Source organism: Calidris pugnax, unplaced genomic scaffold (assembly GCF_001431845.1).
Source record: "Calidris pugnax isolate Ruff unplaced genomic scaffold, ASM143184v1 scaffold199, whole genome shotgun sequence".
Classification (NCBI taxonomy): domain Eukaryota; kingdom Metazoa; phylum Chordata; class Aves; order Charadriiformes; family Scolopacidae; genus Calidris; species Calidris pugnax.
Window position 1 is genome coordinate 227,292 of NW_015090970.1, and position 18,105 is coordinate 245,396.

Consider the following 18,105-nt stretch of genomic DNA (forward strand, 5'->3'; position numbering starts at 1 on the left):
GGTTCATTGTTGTAAGAGCTTCAGAGTCAGAAAACTTGTCAGTGAACTCTCCTACTACTACGACTCTTTTCTCAAAGCCTCTGTCTTCTGATGCAGCGTGGCCCAAACTCAAATTGTACCTAAAGGGGCTCCAGGAGAGATGGGGAGGGACTCTGGATCAGGGAGGGGAGCCATAGGACAAGGGGAAAGGGTTTGACACTGAAAGAGGGGATATTTAGATTAGATATTAGTAAGAAAATTTTCACTGTGAGGGTGGTGAGACCTGGCCCAGGTTGCCCAGAGAAGCTGGGGCTGCCCCATCCCTGGAGGGGTTCAAGGGCAGGTTGGAGGGGGCTTGGAGCAACCTGGTGTGGTGGGAGGTGTCCCTGCCCAGGGCAGGGGGTGGCACTGGATGGGCTTTAAGGTCCCTTCCAATCTAAGCATTCTATGATAGAAAACACCTTGAATTTTGAGGGATTGAGACCAAATGCTTCCATGGCAGGGAAATGGGTTTAATAAGGGCCTTGTCGTTCATCTCGGTGTGTAACAGAAGGAGTGTCACTGTGAGGGGGTGACCATTGCTCCAGCAGTGCCAAGTGGAGCCTGGGGGTCCTCCTGACACCCCGTCCCCTGCAATCTGCAGAAAAAAGGGTGGTAGGAACTATTCTTTCTTCCTATACTATAAATATTACATATCCAGTATTAGCATTGATTACGTTCAGTCTTAAGTGGAAAGTGCTTAGAAATTCAGCAACAGCGTTCATGGAGAATGGCTGGTGGGGGTCTCACTTCACTCTGTAACGACACCCACTGTGTTTGGTGGCTTCCCTTTCATTCTAGCCTCATCCTCCAAAGAGCAGGGCTGGCTGGACCTGTGATAAACTTCCACCTCTCAGCAGGCTGGCTGTAAATTCTTGGCTTTACAAAGAGCTGCCAAAAACGTTGTGGTTGAGTCCTTGCCTTGTGTCTCGAGTCCTTGCCTTGTGTCTCAAGTCCTTGCCCACCTCCCAGCCAAGGTCATCAAGAAAGAGTCACCTGCCCCAGCAGGAGCACAGACTTTGCATCCCATCCTTGGCATTTTTGCTCATTTCCAGGTGGTCACACTGGAAGCTTCAGGGAAGATATCTGACCACAGAAATATATATTTTTTTTAATTTGTTGATGCTGCGTTTGGTTTTTTTGTTGCTATTTTTGTTCACTTGCAAATGTTCCAGGCCTGCCCAGCTAAAAAAAGCTCCTGTCCCAGAATAATTAACTCAAAATCTATGTGCTTCATCTTCAGTGAAGCATACTTTAATGATTTAAATCTGTTGGTGAGGTTAGTGCAGCAGAAACAGGCAGGAAAATCTGGAAGAGTGCATTGTGATGCAAAATGAAAAAAAGTTCTGTCGTGTTTTTCCAGAAAGTAAGGAAATTCATAATAATGGCACTGCTTGCTGGCAGTCTGACATTCTAGTGACTGTGCCTACTTGAATAAAAAAGGGAGCAACTGTTGTGTAGGATAAATGTAGAATAAATGGGCATAAATGTCCTAGGGCATGGCAGTATTGTTTTCCTGCACACTGAGAGCCATGTTTCCTAAATACAAATAATATTGAAAATTGCTGCTCGGAAATGTTGCCTTTCAAAGCTGCAGTTCAGTTTAGTCATTGGCCAGGCTTTAGAAGTTACTTTTTCATCTGTTAGAAAAATCAATAAATCCGGATGACCTGCGTTCTGTAGAATCTGAAATACCACCCCAAAGTCTGGCATCAGTAAGACGAAGTCTCTTGCTGTTTATAAATTATTTTTACTGATGGTCGATTTCTGAGACACACCGATGGTTGGCAATGTATATATTACAAGCAATTTATCGATCATCTCGTCTTTATTTTAGTTTTCTGTTGCTTGGTACCTTTTAAAGTTGGGTTGGGTGACGTTTTGAAGCCACAGCAAAGTGGTGTCACTGCTGGGGTGTCCTCCCTGTCCTGTGCCCCCCTTGTCTGTACCATGAAGGAGTTTACCGTGGAGAAATGAGTGTGCAATTAATATGGAAAATGAATAGCTGAGCTGTAAATGGGCTCACTGGGAGAGTGGTGGAGCCCATGGAGAGAATGTTAATGTGTTGCCATGTTATTGGTGCTAATCACTTAAAATGTGCTTCTTTATTAGTAGCTTTAATGAGAGCCACTTAAACTGTGCATTAAAAAGAGGAACTGCAGAGAGGGACGACAGACTGGGTAGCAGACAGTCATAATTTTAATTGAAATGCTTTTAGTACAAAAATATAAGAAAACCTGGAATCCAGTAATCCTTTTCACTTTCTGAAACCCCTTCCATTATGTCTCATCAATTAGTTTTGTTTCCAGAGCTTGGGTTATTTATTTTCCTAAATGGCGATGTTTTTCAATCCCTATAAACACATAATTTGTTATTAAATCACCCTCTTGGAGTGGGACACGTGGGCATGAGCAAAATGGTGTTACGCCGCTTTAACTGACATTCCTGGGAGCAAAGTGCTGACAGGGAGAGGTTTCTTCAGTTTTTACCAAGACATTAGTGTTTTCAGTGATTTGTAGTTTGTTTGAATAGCTCGGCGTGGATCTCATGACTCTGGTAGAACTTCACACCCCATCCTGCTGAGGTGCTGGGTGGGATCGTGGTGTCTCTGCCAGACCCAGTAGTGACCATTGTGGCCAGTGAAGGAGTGTCCCACCTTCCTTGTGACCGATACCTGTTGTTTCCTTTCTTTCTTTTGACTGAATATGCTTATTTTTTTCCTTTAGAGGGTGATATATAGGGCAGGTTGGTCTGGAATCCTATACTTTATATACCTTTCCCAGGAAAGCTGCCCACCAGAGAAGGTATAGAAGGGACAGAGCAGTGTTTGGAGAAGGTGCTGTGTGTTTGTCACTCTTTCCCTGTCCCTGTTGAGCCAAAGGGTGGCTCAGGGCTCAGGGTACTCACGCAAACTTGAGACAGGCAGGTTCTGTGTCTTAATTTGTTAGGGTTTTACTGAGATTTTGGCCAAGCTGCTTATTCCCACACATAGAAACCTGAGGTTCTCAATGTGCAAGTTTTTGTCATGAAATTTATCTGGTATTTTAAACAATGAGGGATGTGCTAATTACTGCACCCTCGCTTGTCCACCTATTGTTTTGATCCCTATAAAGTATTGAGGCAGGTTTTCATCTTGACAGCTTGTCCCTGCTTAAATAATGATTGGATAGAATGTTCCTATAGTGAGGCTCCTCTTTTTAATGTCTCCACAGGATTTTTTCCAGGCAGCTCTCAGGGATGTGATGCTTTCCTCCGTCACAAGATGACCCTCATTTCGCCCTCGATCCTGAAGAAGTACGGCATTCCTTTCGACCGGGTACGTACCAAAGACACGTTGAAGACACTGGCTGGTTGTTGGGGTGCCTGAAGCACAGCACCCCTCTTTTAAGGAAAAAGATTATTGCAAGCCACTGGGGAGCAATTTGCTTAATTTCTAAATGCATTATTATGCTAAATGGATCCTATCGGTTTATAGCAGGTGGCTGCCTGTAAATGAGGATTTGTGGTTTGGCCAAGACACTCAAACTGTGAAGTGCTTCTCTTCATAAAAGCTTTCGTTAGCGCTACCCTTCTCAATTAGGGACCCTCTCCAGGTGGAGAGGGGCAAACTAATATAGATGCTGTGGCTTATCAACAGGCAGCGTAACTCACTGGTCATTCTTGAACGCAGGCTTTTTTTTTCTCCTGGATCCAGTATGAACCAGTAAAGCTGGAGTGAGCTGTGCTGGTTCTCTGTTGCGTAAGCGTTCCTTTTCGGCTAAGCCAGTACGGATCCAGGAATCTCCTAAGTCCTCTTATGTGAAATGAGAGGTCATGTTGGTTTGGTATGATCGTTTTAATGTGATTATTCTTAAAGTCTTCTGGCAAGAAGTAAATCTCCTCAGCCTTAGCATTCTTACCATGGATTTAGTGTCTGTGCAGAATTGGTCCAACAGCTGCTGTGTAGGCACAGAGCCTCTGTATGTGGGGAACAGGACTGGGCTGGAGGCACCAGGAGCTCATTTTTCTCCGAGCTTTAGAAGACAGGTTGATTTGGTGTGTTTGTGTGGTTGTAATCTTGTTCTGTCATTACCTATTTACTCCTTATTATGGCTTTCTGAGCAGATACTCCCCAGCCTCTGTGTTTATCTTTCTCCCTATGTGTATTTCAATAAAAATGTCATTATTTGAAATCATTGACACTGCTGGTTAAAGATACTGAATTCCATCATCTATTGTCCTGTAAAATGATCCATTAAAGATAAAACTGCAGACACTCGATAAAGGTTCTTTCCCAGGAACAAGGAGCTCTCTGATCCATGTGTGATCTTATCTCCGGAGCACGTGTTTGCGTTCTTGATGTGAAGGAGCCACAACAGGAGGGGATGGAGGAGGGAGGCCGGAGATTTTTTCCTTTCCCAACAGTGATCTTGAGAAGGGAAACTGGATACTTCACAGCAAATTCACTGCGGGGGAGCCTCAGCTATTGATGAGGAGAAGAAGAAAGGGAGTTGATTTCTTGTCTTTTAACAAACTGGGAAGGAGAGAGGGATGAAGGGAGGTGAAACATGGAGGAAAGGTGACCATGAGAGGGAGGGAGATGACAGCGCTATCGACGGAGGAACGATCCATTCTTCTTGTTGATATGCCCTTTTTTTTTTTTTTCACATAGGCTGCAAAACAGCTCAAAATAATGTGGAAAAACCTACTTTTGTTGCTCTGAGTTTTGCTCTGACACTGCTAGGAGATGTAGTATCATAACGGGTTTTACCTTGTGGAAAAATTAGGCCTTTGAAGCAGGGTATGAATTTTGCAAATGAGGGACTACCCTGTATGGAGTGGTGGTTCTTAATGGCTTTTATTGGGTGATAAATATTCTTGATGGACTAAGGGGTTTTCTTCGGAGGCATCACTGCTGCCACGGGGGCTAAAGATGGGTTGAAGGGTCAGGGTTCAGATTATGTGCTTATGGGCACACTTTGTCTTACAGAGATTGAAATAATAGCTTTTTATTCTGCCTGTCATGACTGAGAGTAGGTTGGCATTTGCATCTTCAAAGGGTCAATATTCTTGGCACAAATAAATCTGCTTTGAAGACAGACAACTAACCCCCAGCTCGACACATGGTCTTAGGCATTTTAAATGTGCTGTTCTCTTTTTGTTTCTGTTCCTTATTTCAGTAATTATAGCCTGTTAAACTGCGTGGGTCCTGTTTGGCCAGACCTTGTGCAGGCACTGTGAAATTAACTTTCTTACCTTCTCCCATGAATCGGACTGAAGTGACATTTCCAAAGCCTTGTGGTCGATCCTCCTGCCCGTGGTGGCCAGTCTCTAGTAGAGTGTGGGTGCAAGAGATTTAGTAACCTAATCATTGCTTAATTGCTCTGTGTGGGTGCAGGGAGAGGCTGATGCGTAATGAGGTGGGGAGGAAAGGTGTTGGAACTATCAAAAACTCATGTGTGTGTGACAACTGTAGGAAGAAAAGGTCTTGGAAGCTTTGGGGGGAGGTTGAGCTAAGGGACAGGACGGTCTGGTCCTCTGCCAAAGCAGGTGATGGCTTCAGGGGAAGACAGTTATTGTAGAATCTTTGGGTTGGAAAGGACCTTAGAGCTTAAACCCATTTCCCTGCCATGGAAGCATTTGGTTGCAATCCCTCAAAATTCAAGGTGTTTTCTGTCATAGAATGCTTAGATTGGAAGGGACCTTAAAGGCCACCCAGGGCCACCCGCTGCCCTGGGCAGGGACACCTCCCACCAGCCCAGGTTGCTCCAAGCCCCCTCCAACCTCACCTAGAACCCCTCCAGGGCTGGGGCAGCCACAGCTTCTCTGGCCAACCTGGGCCAGGCTCTCACCACCCTCCCAGCAAAGAAAGTCTTCCAAAGTAAAGAATTTCTTCTTAAATGGAGAGAAACCAGTAGAGGACCGCCTTCGTTATGGATAAAGTTCTTAATAGCTTTCAGTGGCCAAGACAGTGACAAAATGGAATTGCACCCTCTTTGAAGAAGCAGTGGTGAGGAGACAGAGTCTGAGCTGGGCTGGAAAGTCCCTGAAGAGCACCTGATGCTGGAAACTGTCCCTGCCATAGTGACTTCCCCGTTATGTCATCTCTTAACATCTTCTGAACTGGTCCTTGTATCCTGGGATGATCTGTCTGCTCTTTTTTACTGACACACTCATTTAATTCTTAACTCACAAGACATTTGCTTATTTATTTTCATTGTTCCTGATAATAATTCTAAGCCATTAGAGGGGAAAATTGTATTCAAAAATGCTGTTTCACACTTTATTTGTTTGATGATTTAGAGCGATAGAAAATAGCACATTTGCTGGCTTTTATAGTCTGATAATTATCCGCATCCATCAAGCCATTCCAGGGGAATAAACAAAACACCAAGAAAATTACACTATTAATGGCATCCTTTATGGCAAATAGGAAGGATCTTTCTTTTGTGTTCAGGGTGAAAAAGGGACTGTCCGGTTAAACTTATGGTACCAAAAGGAAACTATGACTGTAGGGAAATGATTTGTCTCACCCATTGTAGCTTTGGGGCAGATGCCTCTGGCCCCGTGACCCCCATGTCTAGTAATTATCACCAGAATCCGTTTTGCAGGATACTCAAGAACTCAGAAAAAACTCTGCAGAAGTAGAGATCAGAAATGCATGGATTAGGTTTTGCGAAACAAGTTGGGAAGCTGAAAGTCTTTCACATAGAACAGTAAGTTCTGAATCTGTAAAAGTGATACTTAATCCATTTCAGGGCCCTTCTCTTGTTTTGGTAGAAAGAGTAGGAAAAGGTAATTTAACAGGATCAATATATTACTTTCAGATTGTTGACTTCGGGGTAAGATGACATTTGAGTCGTATAGCTAGAACTCTTTTATATCTTGAATTTTTTTCCCCCTCTTGTGTAAATCTTGTGTTCCCTGGCGAAGCAGCCAGAGATGTTATTCACAGTGTAATCCCAAAAATTGCTGAGTGGCAGCTTTTCAGCTTAAACTCAGCCCTTTGTCTTGGTCACCCACTGCAAGGCTGACCCTGGGCCGTACGTCCTTGGGACATTAGTCTCTCGGTGTGTTTGCAAGCCCAGTTTCTTGACAGTTCGATATATTTAAAAACAGTTGCTGGTTGAGCACTATTTAAGTAAAACTTCACTTTTGTTGGGGAACCAGGTTGAACCAGGAGAGACAGATTCTGCGCTTGAAGGTCAGCGTTTTGGGCGCTGATGTGTTTTCTGGGGGCTGCTGCAGATGGTTTCTCTGAAGCAGAAGTAGTCTATAAAAAGTTGGTTCTTAAGAAGGGCTGGTAACATATTTATGCTGCCACCATCACTTCTCTTTAGTTTAGGTTGTTTGGGGCTGTGGAAAATCCTTGCTCTGTCTTTGCTGTGGTTAAAAGGAAGTGTCTGCTCGGGGTCGGATCGAAGTGAGTCCTTGTCTGCACCTAATTCATTCCTGCTGGGGCAAAGGGATGTCACCAAACTGCTTCCCTCAGCAGGGGTGAAAAGCATCAGGCAGTTCTCAGTCTCAACAGCCCAATCCGGGCATATTGTAGTCTATTTTGATATAAAAGTGATATTTTGCTTATTTTTGAGATTTTCTTTTTTATTATTTTTGTCTTCATGGAATGTATTTGTGCTCTGATCTGAATGGGGCAGAAAAGGGAAGCAGTTTTACATGTGTTTTGATTAGTGTTTTTTAAAAGATTTTAATAGGGTGGAGTTTGGGGGTATTTTTCTAGAGGAAACCTACTACATTCAGTATTTAGGCTGGGTTAGTAAAGGAAAATAACCATATTATTTGGGACGGAAAAAAAAATCTTAAAATATTCAAAGTCATGCACAGGACTTTGAGAAAGAGAAGAGAGAAAAGAAATTATTGGAGAGAAAGAAATTATTGGATATGCTTTACCATGCATAATCTTGTCAGTTGTCTCTGGAATTGAGGATGTTTTGCTGTTGCTCCGAGCCCCGGCCGTGGGTGTGAGAGGTGGGGTAAGAAATCCTACGGAACGACGGTGTTTTGGGGGTTCCCTCTCTCTCTTTCTCTCTTTCTTTTGGAGTTTCATCCCCACGAAGCGCCCGGCCGTTTGTCATGGTGAGAGCAGGAGGATGGTACCATAAGGTCGTACACAAAAGCCAGCCCTTGGTGGATGTTTCCGTGCTCAATAACAGTCCTCCTTTGATTGCAGCAATTTCTAATCTTTCCGTGTCGCCTCCGTTGTTATTCTACCTTATAATCAATCATTTTCTGTCGAAATAGAGCTGGCTCAATCTGTGCCGTCCTTGCAGGAGCCTTCTGTTTCTCTTACTCGTTTTAAATAGCAGCCCAAATTCTTTCCTTACTGCCTATCTTTATGTAAATCAGTCAGATTTGGGAGTGTAACTTAAAAGCAAAATTTGACCCACTTTTAATTCTCTCCTGCAGTTAATTTTGTGAATTCCTAAGAATAAACGTATAAGGATGTCACGGGCTCTGCTTCCTAAAAGACTGACCCAAACAAAAAAAAGTTAATTTCTATAATTGGAGTCAGCTATTACCAAGAGGCTGTTCTGTGGTAGGGTTTTCTGATTTGTATATTATTACATATAGTTCTTTTCTACAGGCTGGAAATTCCTCCTCTCCTGCTGGTTTCTCTCCAAGCAAGTCCTTTTTCTTTGTCTCTCCATGGACCTCTCTCTAAAGAGCTCCGCTTGGCTTTTTGCAGTCTGCAGTTTCAGATAACACAATAACCATGTTCCAATGTATTAAACTTTTAACATCCTCAAGATTCAATTAATCTTATCTTTACAACTCCCAATTACAGGCACTAATTAAGTGAAGGTTGCATTGTAGACGGGGGATATTACATTAATCATCGGCAGCCTTGTAGCCATAAATTAGTTCTTTCCCAATCCTTCAGCGTTTTTCCCAGAAGGAATGGAATGTCTCATTTCCCTGTTTTAAGGGACATTAATCCCACAAAGGAGCTTTGGATCGGGATTAGTTTTATCACGTTTATGTAAGTGATGAATGGTCTTTGTAAAAGGAAAGCCACTAGCTTTGTCCCAGACAAATGAAATTGAATTGTTTGATAATTATGCAATTTAAGGCACTGTCAAACTTTGGTTGGAGAATGTTGGGAGCCCATTGCGATATTTATTATTTTACAAGATTAGGTGCTACATACTGTTTTCATTTAGATTTTTTTTTTTTTAAGCCATCAATTTAAATCGGCTTAATGTCTAAATCTTGAAGCATCCTATGTATGATTTCTGTCCTTTATCATCTTTTCTAACCTGCCAGACCACACCAGGTAAATTTCGGTTTTGTACAAAACCAATATGAGATATAACTTCTGTTATTTCTCTTTACATTGTAGATAAACTTTAGACTTAAAAATTGAGAAACTGAGCAAAGGGGTTGATGGAAAGTCCTGTAAAATCAGGTGTATTTTGAGATATTTGTGATAATTAGAGCAATACTATTTACCTGTTGTTGAGATTGTGCAGTTGCCTGCAACAATATCCTGTTCTCAGCTTGTTATAATGAGGCGCGATGGTTTTGACATCTTTATTGGAAATAACAAAAATAATGCATTTTTTATTATTCACATGGAACAGAAGTTATAGCTGGCAATAAATGTCATTCTTGCAAATGTAAATTTTCAAAATTCACTGTTATAAAAAATGGTATGAGAGAGGCATTTAATTCGCTGCAGTATGTAAACAATAATTTACCAAATTCCATTGACATTGTTATGTGTGTCGTCCTGTTAAACATGTTTAAGTGTATCATGGCATTTAGTTACCTCCTTAGAACCTGAATACATAAAGTCTTCATCGCCCGATTTTTGCTTTGGTGAATACTGAGGTGGTCTAACATCGAAGCAGGAAGATAAGGAACAACTTTTGGAGAAGAAAACCAACTGTTTAAAACTTTTCTGTTTGTTTTTTAAATAAACATCACACACAGCACTTTTTCTGCAACTATTAGAAGCCTTTTTCTGCATTTTTTTTCAATGTACACAGACCCTCCATCACACCTTTTCAGCCCATCTGAAGTTTTTTGCCTCTCAATCTTTAGCACAAACCTCATGGTTTTATTTTGCAGATCTCTTTCCAGCGGAAAACATGCCCGCTCTTCCCTGCACTGATTTATTTCTGGGGTTTCCAGTGCTGTCTCATCACTTTGTCTTCTCGATTTTCCTTCTGTGATACCGATTTAAAAAATAGCAGGAAAAATACCACACATCATATAACATGTCGAAGGAATTTTATTAAAATACTGGCTTTCTTCCATGTATTGTAATTATGTGTTATTGATACCTTCCAGACTTCTAAGATGTTGGTTGTATTTCCAGATGTTAATTGTAAGTTTGCTGGGCTAAAAGTTATTCCCACACTTGTTTCTAGCCGCTTTTTTCTTTCACTGTTTTCAGGTTATAGTGATTTTTCTTTTTCTTTTCTTTTGTGTTACCTTTCTCCCAGGTACGCCATACCTCCGGAACACGGCAAGAGGCTGGAACGCCTGGCGAAAGGTGAGCTTTGGGCAGACACGTGGGTGTGTTCTTGGTTGGTTTTTAAACATATTGATAAAGAATCAACATTGAACTGGCCGTTATTTAATCTTGCAAGAGGTTCATTGTTGTAAGAGCTTCAGAGTCAGAAAACTTGTCAGTGAACTCTCCTACTACTACGACTCTTTTCTCAAAGCCTCTGTCTTCTGATGCAGCGTGGCCCAAACTCAAATTGTACCTAAAGGGGCTCCAGGAGAGATGGGGAGGGACTCTGGATCAGGGAGGGGAGCCATAGGATGAGGGGGAAGGGTTTGACACTGAAAGAGAGGATATTTAGATTAGATATTAGTAAGAAAATTTTCACTGTGAGGGTGGTGAGAGCCTGGCCCAGGTTGCCCAGAGAAGCTGGGGCTGCCCCATCCCTGGAGGGGTTCAAGGGCAGGTTGGAGGGGGCTTGGAGCAACCTGGTGTGGTGGGAGGTGTCCCTGCCCAGGGCAGGGGGTGGCACTGGGTGGACTTCAAGGTCCCTTCCAATCTAAGCATTCTGTGATAGAAAACACGTTGAATTTTGAGGGATTGAGACCAAATGCTTTATGATAGAAAACACCTTGAATTTTGAGGGATTGAGACCAAATGCTTCCATGGCAGGGAAATGGGTTTAATAAGGGCCTTGTCGTTCATCTCGGTGTGTAACAGAAGGAGTGTCACTGTGAGGGGGTGACCATTGCTCCAGCAGTGCCAAGTGGAGCCTGGGGGTCCTCCTGACACCCCGTCCCCTGCAATCTGCAGAAAAAAGGGTGGTAGGAACTATTCTTTCTTCCTATACTATAAATATTACATATCCAGTATTAGCATTGATTACGTTCAGTCTTAAGTGGAAAGTGCTTAGAAATTCAGCAACAGCGTTCATGGAGAATGGCTGGTGGGGGTCTCACTTCACTCTGTAACGACACCCACTGTGTTTGGTGGCTTCCCTTTCATTCTAGCCTCATCCTCCAAAGAGCAGGGCTGGCTGGACCTGTGATAAACTTCCACCTCTCAGCAGGCTGGCTGTAAATTCTTGGCTTTACAAAGAGCTGCCAAAAACGTTGTGGTTGAGTCCTTGCCTTGTGTCTCGAGTCCTTGCCTTGTGTCTCGAGTCCTTGCCCACCTCCCAGCCAAGGTCATCAAGAAAGAGTCACCTGCCCCAGCAGGAGCACAGACTTTGCATCCCATCCTTGGCATTTTTGCTCATTTCCAGGTGGTCACACTGGAAGCTTCAGGGAAGATATCTGACCACAGAAATATATATTTTTTTTAATTTGTTGATGCTGCGTTTGGTTTTTTTGTTGCTATTTTTGTTCACTTGCAAATGTTCCAGGCCTGCCCAGCTAAAAAAAGCTCCTGTCCCAGAATAATTAACTCAAAATCTATGTGCTTCATCTTCAGTGAAGCATACTTTAATGATTTAAATCTGTTGGTGAGGTTAGTGCAGCAGAAACAGGCAGGAAAATCTGGAAGAGTGCATTGTGATGCAAAATGAAAAAAAGTTCTGTCGTGTTTTTCCAGAAAGTAAGGAAATTCATAATAATGGCACTGCTTGCTGGCAGTCTGACATTCTAGTGACTGTGCCTACTTGAATAAAAAAGGGAGCAACTGTTGTGTAGGATAAATGTAGAATAAATGGGCATAAATGTCCTAGGGCATGGCAGTATTGTTTTCCTGCACACTGAGAGCCATGTTTCCTAAATACAAATAATATTGAAAATTGCTGCTCGGAAATGTTGCCTTTCAAAGCTGCAGTTCAGTTTAGTCATTGGCCAGGCTTTAGAAGTTACTTTTTCATCTGTTAGAAAAATCAATAAATCCGGATGACCTGCGTTCTGTAGAATCTGAAATACCACCCCAAAGTCTGGCATCAGTAAGACGAAGTCTCTTGCTGTTTATAAATTATTTTTACTGATGGTCGATTTCTGAGACACACCGATGGTTGGCAATGTATATATTACAAGCAATTTATCGATCATCTCGTCTTTATTTTAGTTTTCTGTTGCTTGGTACCTTTTAAAGTTGGGTTGGGTGACGTTTTGAAGCCACAGCAAAGTGGTGTCACTGCTGGGGTGTCCTCCCTGTCCTGTGCCCCCCTTGTCTGTACCATGAAGGAGTTTACCGTGGAGAAATGAGTGTGCAATTAATATGGAAAATGAATAGCTGAGCTGTAAATGGGCTCACTGGGAGAGTGGTGGAGCCCATGGAGAGAATGTTAATGTGTTGCCATGTTATTGGTGCTAATCACTTAAAATGTGCTTCTTTATTAGTAGCTTTAATGAGAGCCACTTAAACTGTGCATTAAAAAGAGGAACTGCAGAGAGGGACGACAGACTGGGTAGCAGACAGTCATAATTTTAATTGAAATGCTTTTAGTACAAAAATATAAGAAAACCTGGAATCCAGTAATCCTTTTCACTTTCTGAAACCCCTTCCATTATGTCTCATCAATTAGTTTTGTTTCCAGAGCTTGGGTTATTTATTTTCCTAAATGGCGATGTTTTTCAATCCCTATAAACACATAATTTGTTATTAAATCACCCTCTTGGAGTGGGACACGTGGGCATGAGCAAAATGGTGTTACGCCGCTTTAACTGACATTCCTGGGAGCAAAGTGCTGACAGGGAGAGGTTTCTTCAGTTTTTACCAAGACATTAGTGTTTTCAGTGATTTGTAGTTTGTTTGAATAGCTCGGCGTGGATCTCATGACTCTGGTAGAACTTCACACCCCATCGTGCTGAGGTGCTGGGTGGGATCGTGGTGTCTCTGCCAGACCCAGTAGTGACCATTGTGGCCAGTGAAGGAGTGTCCCACCTTCCTTGTGACCGATACCTGTTGTTTCCTTTCTTTCTTTTGACTGAATATGCTTATTTTTTTCCTTTAGAGGGTGATATATAGGGCAGGTTGGTCTGGAATCCTATACTTTATATACCTTTCCCAGGAAAGCTGCCCACCAGAGAAGGTATAGAAGGGACAGAGCAGTGTTTGGAGAAGGTGCTGTGTGTTTGTCACTCTTTCCCTGTCCCTGTTGAGCCAAAGGGTGGCTCAGGGCTCAGGGTACTCACCCAAACTTGAGACAGGCAGGTTCTGTGTCTTAATTTGTTAGGGTTTTACTGAGATTTTGGCCAAGCTGCTTATTCCCACACATAGAAACCTGAGGTTCTCAATGTGCAAGTTTTTGTCATGAAATTTATCTGGTATTTTAAACAATGAGGGATGTGCTAATTACTGCACCCTCGCTTGTCCGCCTATTGTTTTGAGCCCTATAAAGTATTGAGACAGGTTTTCATCTTGTCGGCTTGTCCCTGCTTAAATAATGATTGGATAGAATGTTCCTATAGTGAGGCTCCTCTTTTTAATGTCTCCACAGGATTTTTTCCAGGCAGCTCTCAGGGATGTGATGCTTTCCTCCGTCACAAGATGACCCTCATTTCGCCCTCGATCCTGAAGAAGTACGGCATTCCTTTCGACCGGGTACGTACCAAAGACACGTTGAAGACACTGGCTGGTTGTTGGGGTGCCTGAAGCACAGCACCCCTCTTTTAAGGAAAAAGATTATTGCAAGCCACTGGGGAGCAATTTGCTTAATTTCTAAATGCATTATTATGCTAAATGGATCCTATCGGTTTATAGCAGGTGGCTGCCTGTAAATGAGGATTTGTGGTTTGGCCAAGACACTCAAACTGTGAAGTGCTTCTCTTCATAAAAGCTTTCGTTAGCGCTACCCTTCTCAATTAGGGACCCTCTCCAGGTGGAGAGGGGCAAACTAATATAGATGCTGTGGCTTATCAACAGGCAGCGTAACTCACTGGTCATTCTTGAACGCAGGCTTTTTTTTTCTCCTGGATCCAGTATGAACCAGTAAAGCTGGAGTGAGCTGTGCTGGTTCTCTGTTGTGTAAGGGTTCCTTTTCGGCTAAGCCAGTACGGATCCAGGAATCTCCTAAGTCCTCTTATGTGAAATGAGAGGTCATGTTGGTTTGGTATGATCGTTTTAATGTGATTATTCTTAAAGTCTTCTGGCAAGAAGTAAATCTCTTCAGCCTTAGCATTCTTACCATGGATTTAGTGTCTGTGCAGAATTGGTCCAACAACTGCTGTGTAGGCACAGAGCCTCTGGATGTGGGGAACAGGACTGGGCTGGAGGCACCAGGACTCATGTCCAGGGGGAAGTGTCAAAGAAACCTTGATTCTGACTGATTCCATCCTTCCCCATCCCCTTTGCACCACCATCTGTAGGTATTATAGCCATCTTTTTCGTAGTAAACTCTCAAATTCGGATCTTTTTCTTTTTTTTAAGCATGGTTTTGCTAGGGTTAGTCCACCTGAGACAGCGCAGCACCTATTTGATGAGCTTAGTGATTCCTTGAGATGGAAGTAAAAGATCCTGGCTTTTTTATAGCATAAAAACTATGAATTCATTCAATTTACTGCTCCAGAGACTTTCATTTTTCCTAGTGGAAGGCTATGATGAATGAAATTTGAAGTGTGATCATCTGGCTTGTCAGATGAGCTTGCTGTCAGTGCAGGGGAGACTTGCACAGAGCAACGTGGTGCTTATGGTTCAACCTGGGTGGCCAGACCCGGCCTCGTTTGCACATGAGGCTTGATATTAAATTGTTCGTAGAGAGCAACAAACCATTTTTCTTGTAATTCAATCTGTGGAACCTAATTCCCAAGGGTGAAAACGCAGCTACCTGCCACACACGCTTGAAAATAACACGAAAACGCCCAATTGTGGGATCTGATTTTTTTTTTTTTGGGTAAGGATTTTCGCTTTGCAAATTTCAGGGCAGTGGATGTGTGGGTTAGAATATGGGATGTATCTCAGTTTAATGCATAGGTGCCCCCCTGAGAAATGACTTTTGATAGAGGATAAAAGACATTCTCTATCCCGACCATATTCAGAAAAAAGTGCAAAAACTGTAGTCAGTGCAAGCCCCTGAAAAATCTGTCTGACCTTATCTTTATTTATGGTCCTAAACTGTGAAGTTTGAGGCTTTTTTATGCTTCTTTCTCTTCCAGTATCAGTTGAACTCTGTCTTGCTACTTCTTGCAGTGTTTTCCTGATGAAGTTGTTTTAACCAGAAGCCCTAAATGGTGCAGTAATTGGTTGAACAGAGCCTAAAAAGCATGCACTGCTTATCTAAAGAAGTTGAAAACAATAATTTAAAAAGTACCTGTTGGTACACACTAGCTGTTCTAAATGAAGTTTGCCATGGGATCCTCTGGGGCCGTGCAGTCGTCCTCAGAATGGAAGAGAATAGGAAATGGGAATTAATTTCTGCCATTTCATTCCAGCAGCTCACTGGGGCCCTGCTCCAGGCTCTGCCGGGGCTCACAAAGCCAGGGAAAAATCTTGCAGGACTTCAAATGTTTGAATGTTGTAGATGTGAATATTTTTCTCCAGAGTAATACATTGCTGTATGTTTGCTTTTCCGTCTGTCTGAGGAAAGTGGCATTGACTAGTAATTACATACTAATTGATTTCTGATCAATAACCAACTAAGAGGAGCTGAAGGAGTTTGTAAAAGGGCAACGGAGGAAAACTTTCCTCCCAAGTTTATCCCAAGTCAGCTTTGCTGGGCCGTATGGTGATGGGGATGGGCACTAATGCTTTAAATTAGGGAGTTGGTAATTTATTGCTGGGTTAAAAGTCTTTTCCTGCTTACCTGGGCTTCCCCCTATGAATCTTCCCACCGTGATTTGTGGCATGAAGGTTTTTTGCAGGTTAATGTCTGGTGTCTCCTTTGTACTAAGTATATATAGAAAAATATGCATTTTAATGCTAAGAATCCGATTCTTGTCTCCCTAATTTTTACAAAAAGTAGAAGAGACCAGTGTACACCTAGAGGACTATGTCACTGTCAAACCCAACCATTTTAAAGGAAGGGGGATTATTAACATGTTACTTAAATATCATTCCCAATCCAGATTTACAGAGTCGGGGGGGGGGGGGAAGTATGTTTTTTATGACAGCTTCTCTCTCCTCTGTGGCACTCACTGGAAGGATGTTTTTATATGTAAAAAGGAGGAGGAGATCTCTTTAGTCGGAGCAGCCTGTATGTGAATACCTCCTGTCCTGAAATAGTAGCTTTTGGAGGAGGATCGCTATTATTCGGAAACAGAGAACGTGCCATTTTTCTTTACAAACAGAGATAGGATCCCTTCATCTACATTCTTGGCAGATTTCAATGGAGTGAATAGGCACGCATTTATAAATCTCTATAATGGTATTTACTTCTGGAAAAAAAGAAACAGATCAATACTAGGGCTTTTTAATAATTAAAAATGTGTATTTCTGTAATCTCCTATTGATTTCTCCATTTATTCTTCAAGAGCTTGCAGAAGTCAGTAAATTTCGGGCTTTCTCCATGAGTGGCAGCTTGTGCTGGCTTTCCTTCAATAGTTATTACTTTTCTGCATGGCCTATCCATCATCTTGAGTGCTTTCTAATTTATTGTAGGGATAATGTTGACAGCAGTGACACGGAGGACATACACTGTGGGCTCGAAATGAAGACACCAGGATGTAGATTTTCTGACAGAAACATAATCTTTCCGTCTTCTGAAGTTAGCCATCTCCTGCTCCCCTTTGATTTATGGAGGGGGCTGGATGAGAGGATGTTCTGTGGAGCTGGGTACAGACTGGACTCGGCACCTCTCATCCCAAAATACTGCAGAAACCTCTTGGATTGTCACGCCAGTTTTTATTCTCTTTTTAAAAAAGTATTATTCTGCTAATGTCTGCTAAGATTTCCTATTTGGACCCATCCTTGTGTTCGTAGGTGCAGGTTCTTTGAAATCTCTGCAGGCTCTGATCTGCTCTGTTGAGTTACTGCTGGTGGGAAGGAATCCCAAAGGATTTGCTTGGTGTGTGACTGCCTGGAAAGGTCTGTCAGTGCTTCTGGGTTGGAAAGACAGGGAAGGGCGAATTTTGCCTCTTTCCTAAATCCCTAGAAGGGAGATGCTGTCAAAGGCTTGCTCAGCTGAAGAGCTGGACTGGAAGGGTTGCTCCAAGCCCGCTGTATCACCGCAAGTTGCTCTTATGATCTCTAACAATTAAATTACTTTTTTCCCCAATGTCTTCTTTGCATAAGATTTAAAAAGAGGGTTTACCAGAAGCATCACACATTGATTGACCTCTTATTACAGCTGTAATCTTCAGAGTTTTTAAACCTTATATTAATAATGTCCGTAATGCTTAGTGTTGTTTTAATTTTAATTAAGTAGATGAATGGTGGGCTGTAGTTTTTAGGCTGTTTGACTTATGGGTGAACAAATGGGAGTAAGAGACTGATAAATGTGAGTTGGGAAAGAAATGCAGTGAAAGGTAACACCTACTTCAGTAGGACCCTGCAATGAGAGTGCACTCTGGAGGGGAAATCCAGTTGTCTTGGCTCCAGCAGCGTGGTGGTGGGAGTGTAGGTTTGGACTTGCCATGAGCTAAAGTGGTCACCCTCTAAAGATTTATTGATCTTTTGGAATGTTGCAGCCTGAGACCCTTTTTGTAACTGGAGCCTGTGAGTCTAAATAGTTCAGATCTTGTGACCCATCCATTGTATTGCCTTTTTTCCTTAATAGAAAC

The 18,105-nt window shown here is 42.5% G+C and overlaps 1 protein-coding gene across 1 annotated transcript in view; it reads left to right on the top strand.

Moving 5' to 3' along the window:
* KDM4B (lysine (K)-specific demethylase 4B) overlaps positions 1 to 18,105 on the top strand; it is a 96,984-nt gene that overhangs the window by 28,961 nt on the left and 49,918 nt on the right. Inside the window, exon 6 of the mRNA XM_014952881.1 lies at positions 3,231 to 3,334. Coding sequence (XP_014808367.1) covers positions 3,231 to 3,334 — 104 coding nt within the window. The remainder of the gene's footprint in view (positions 1 to 3,230; positions 3,335 to 18,105) is intronic.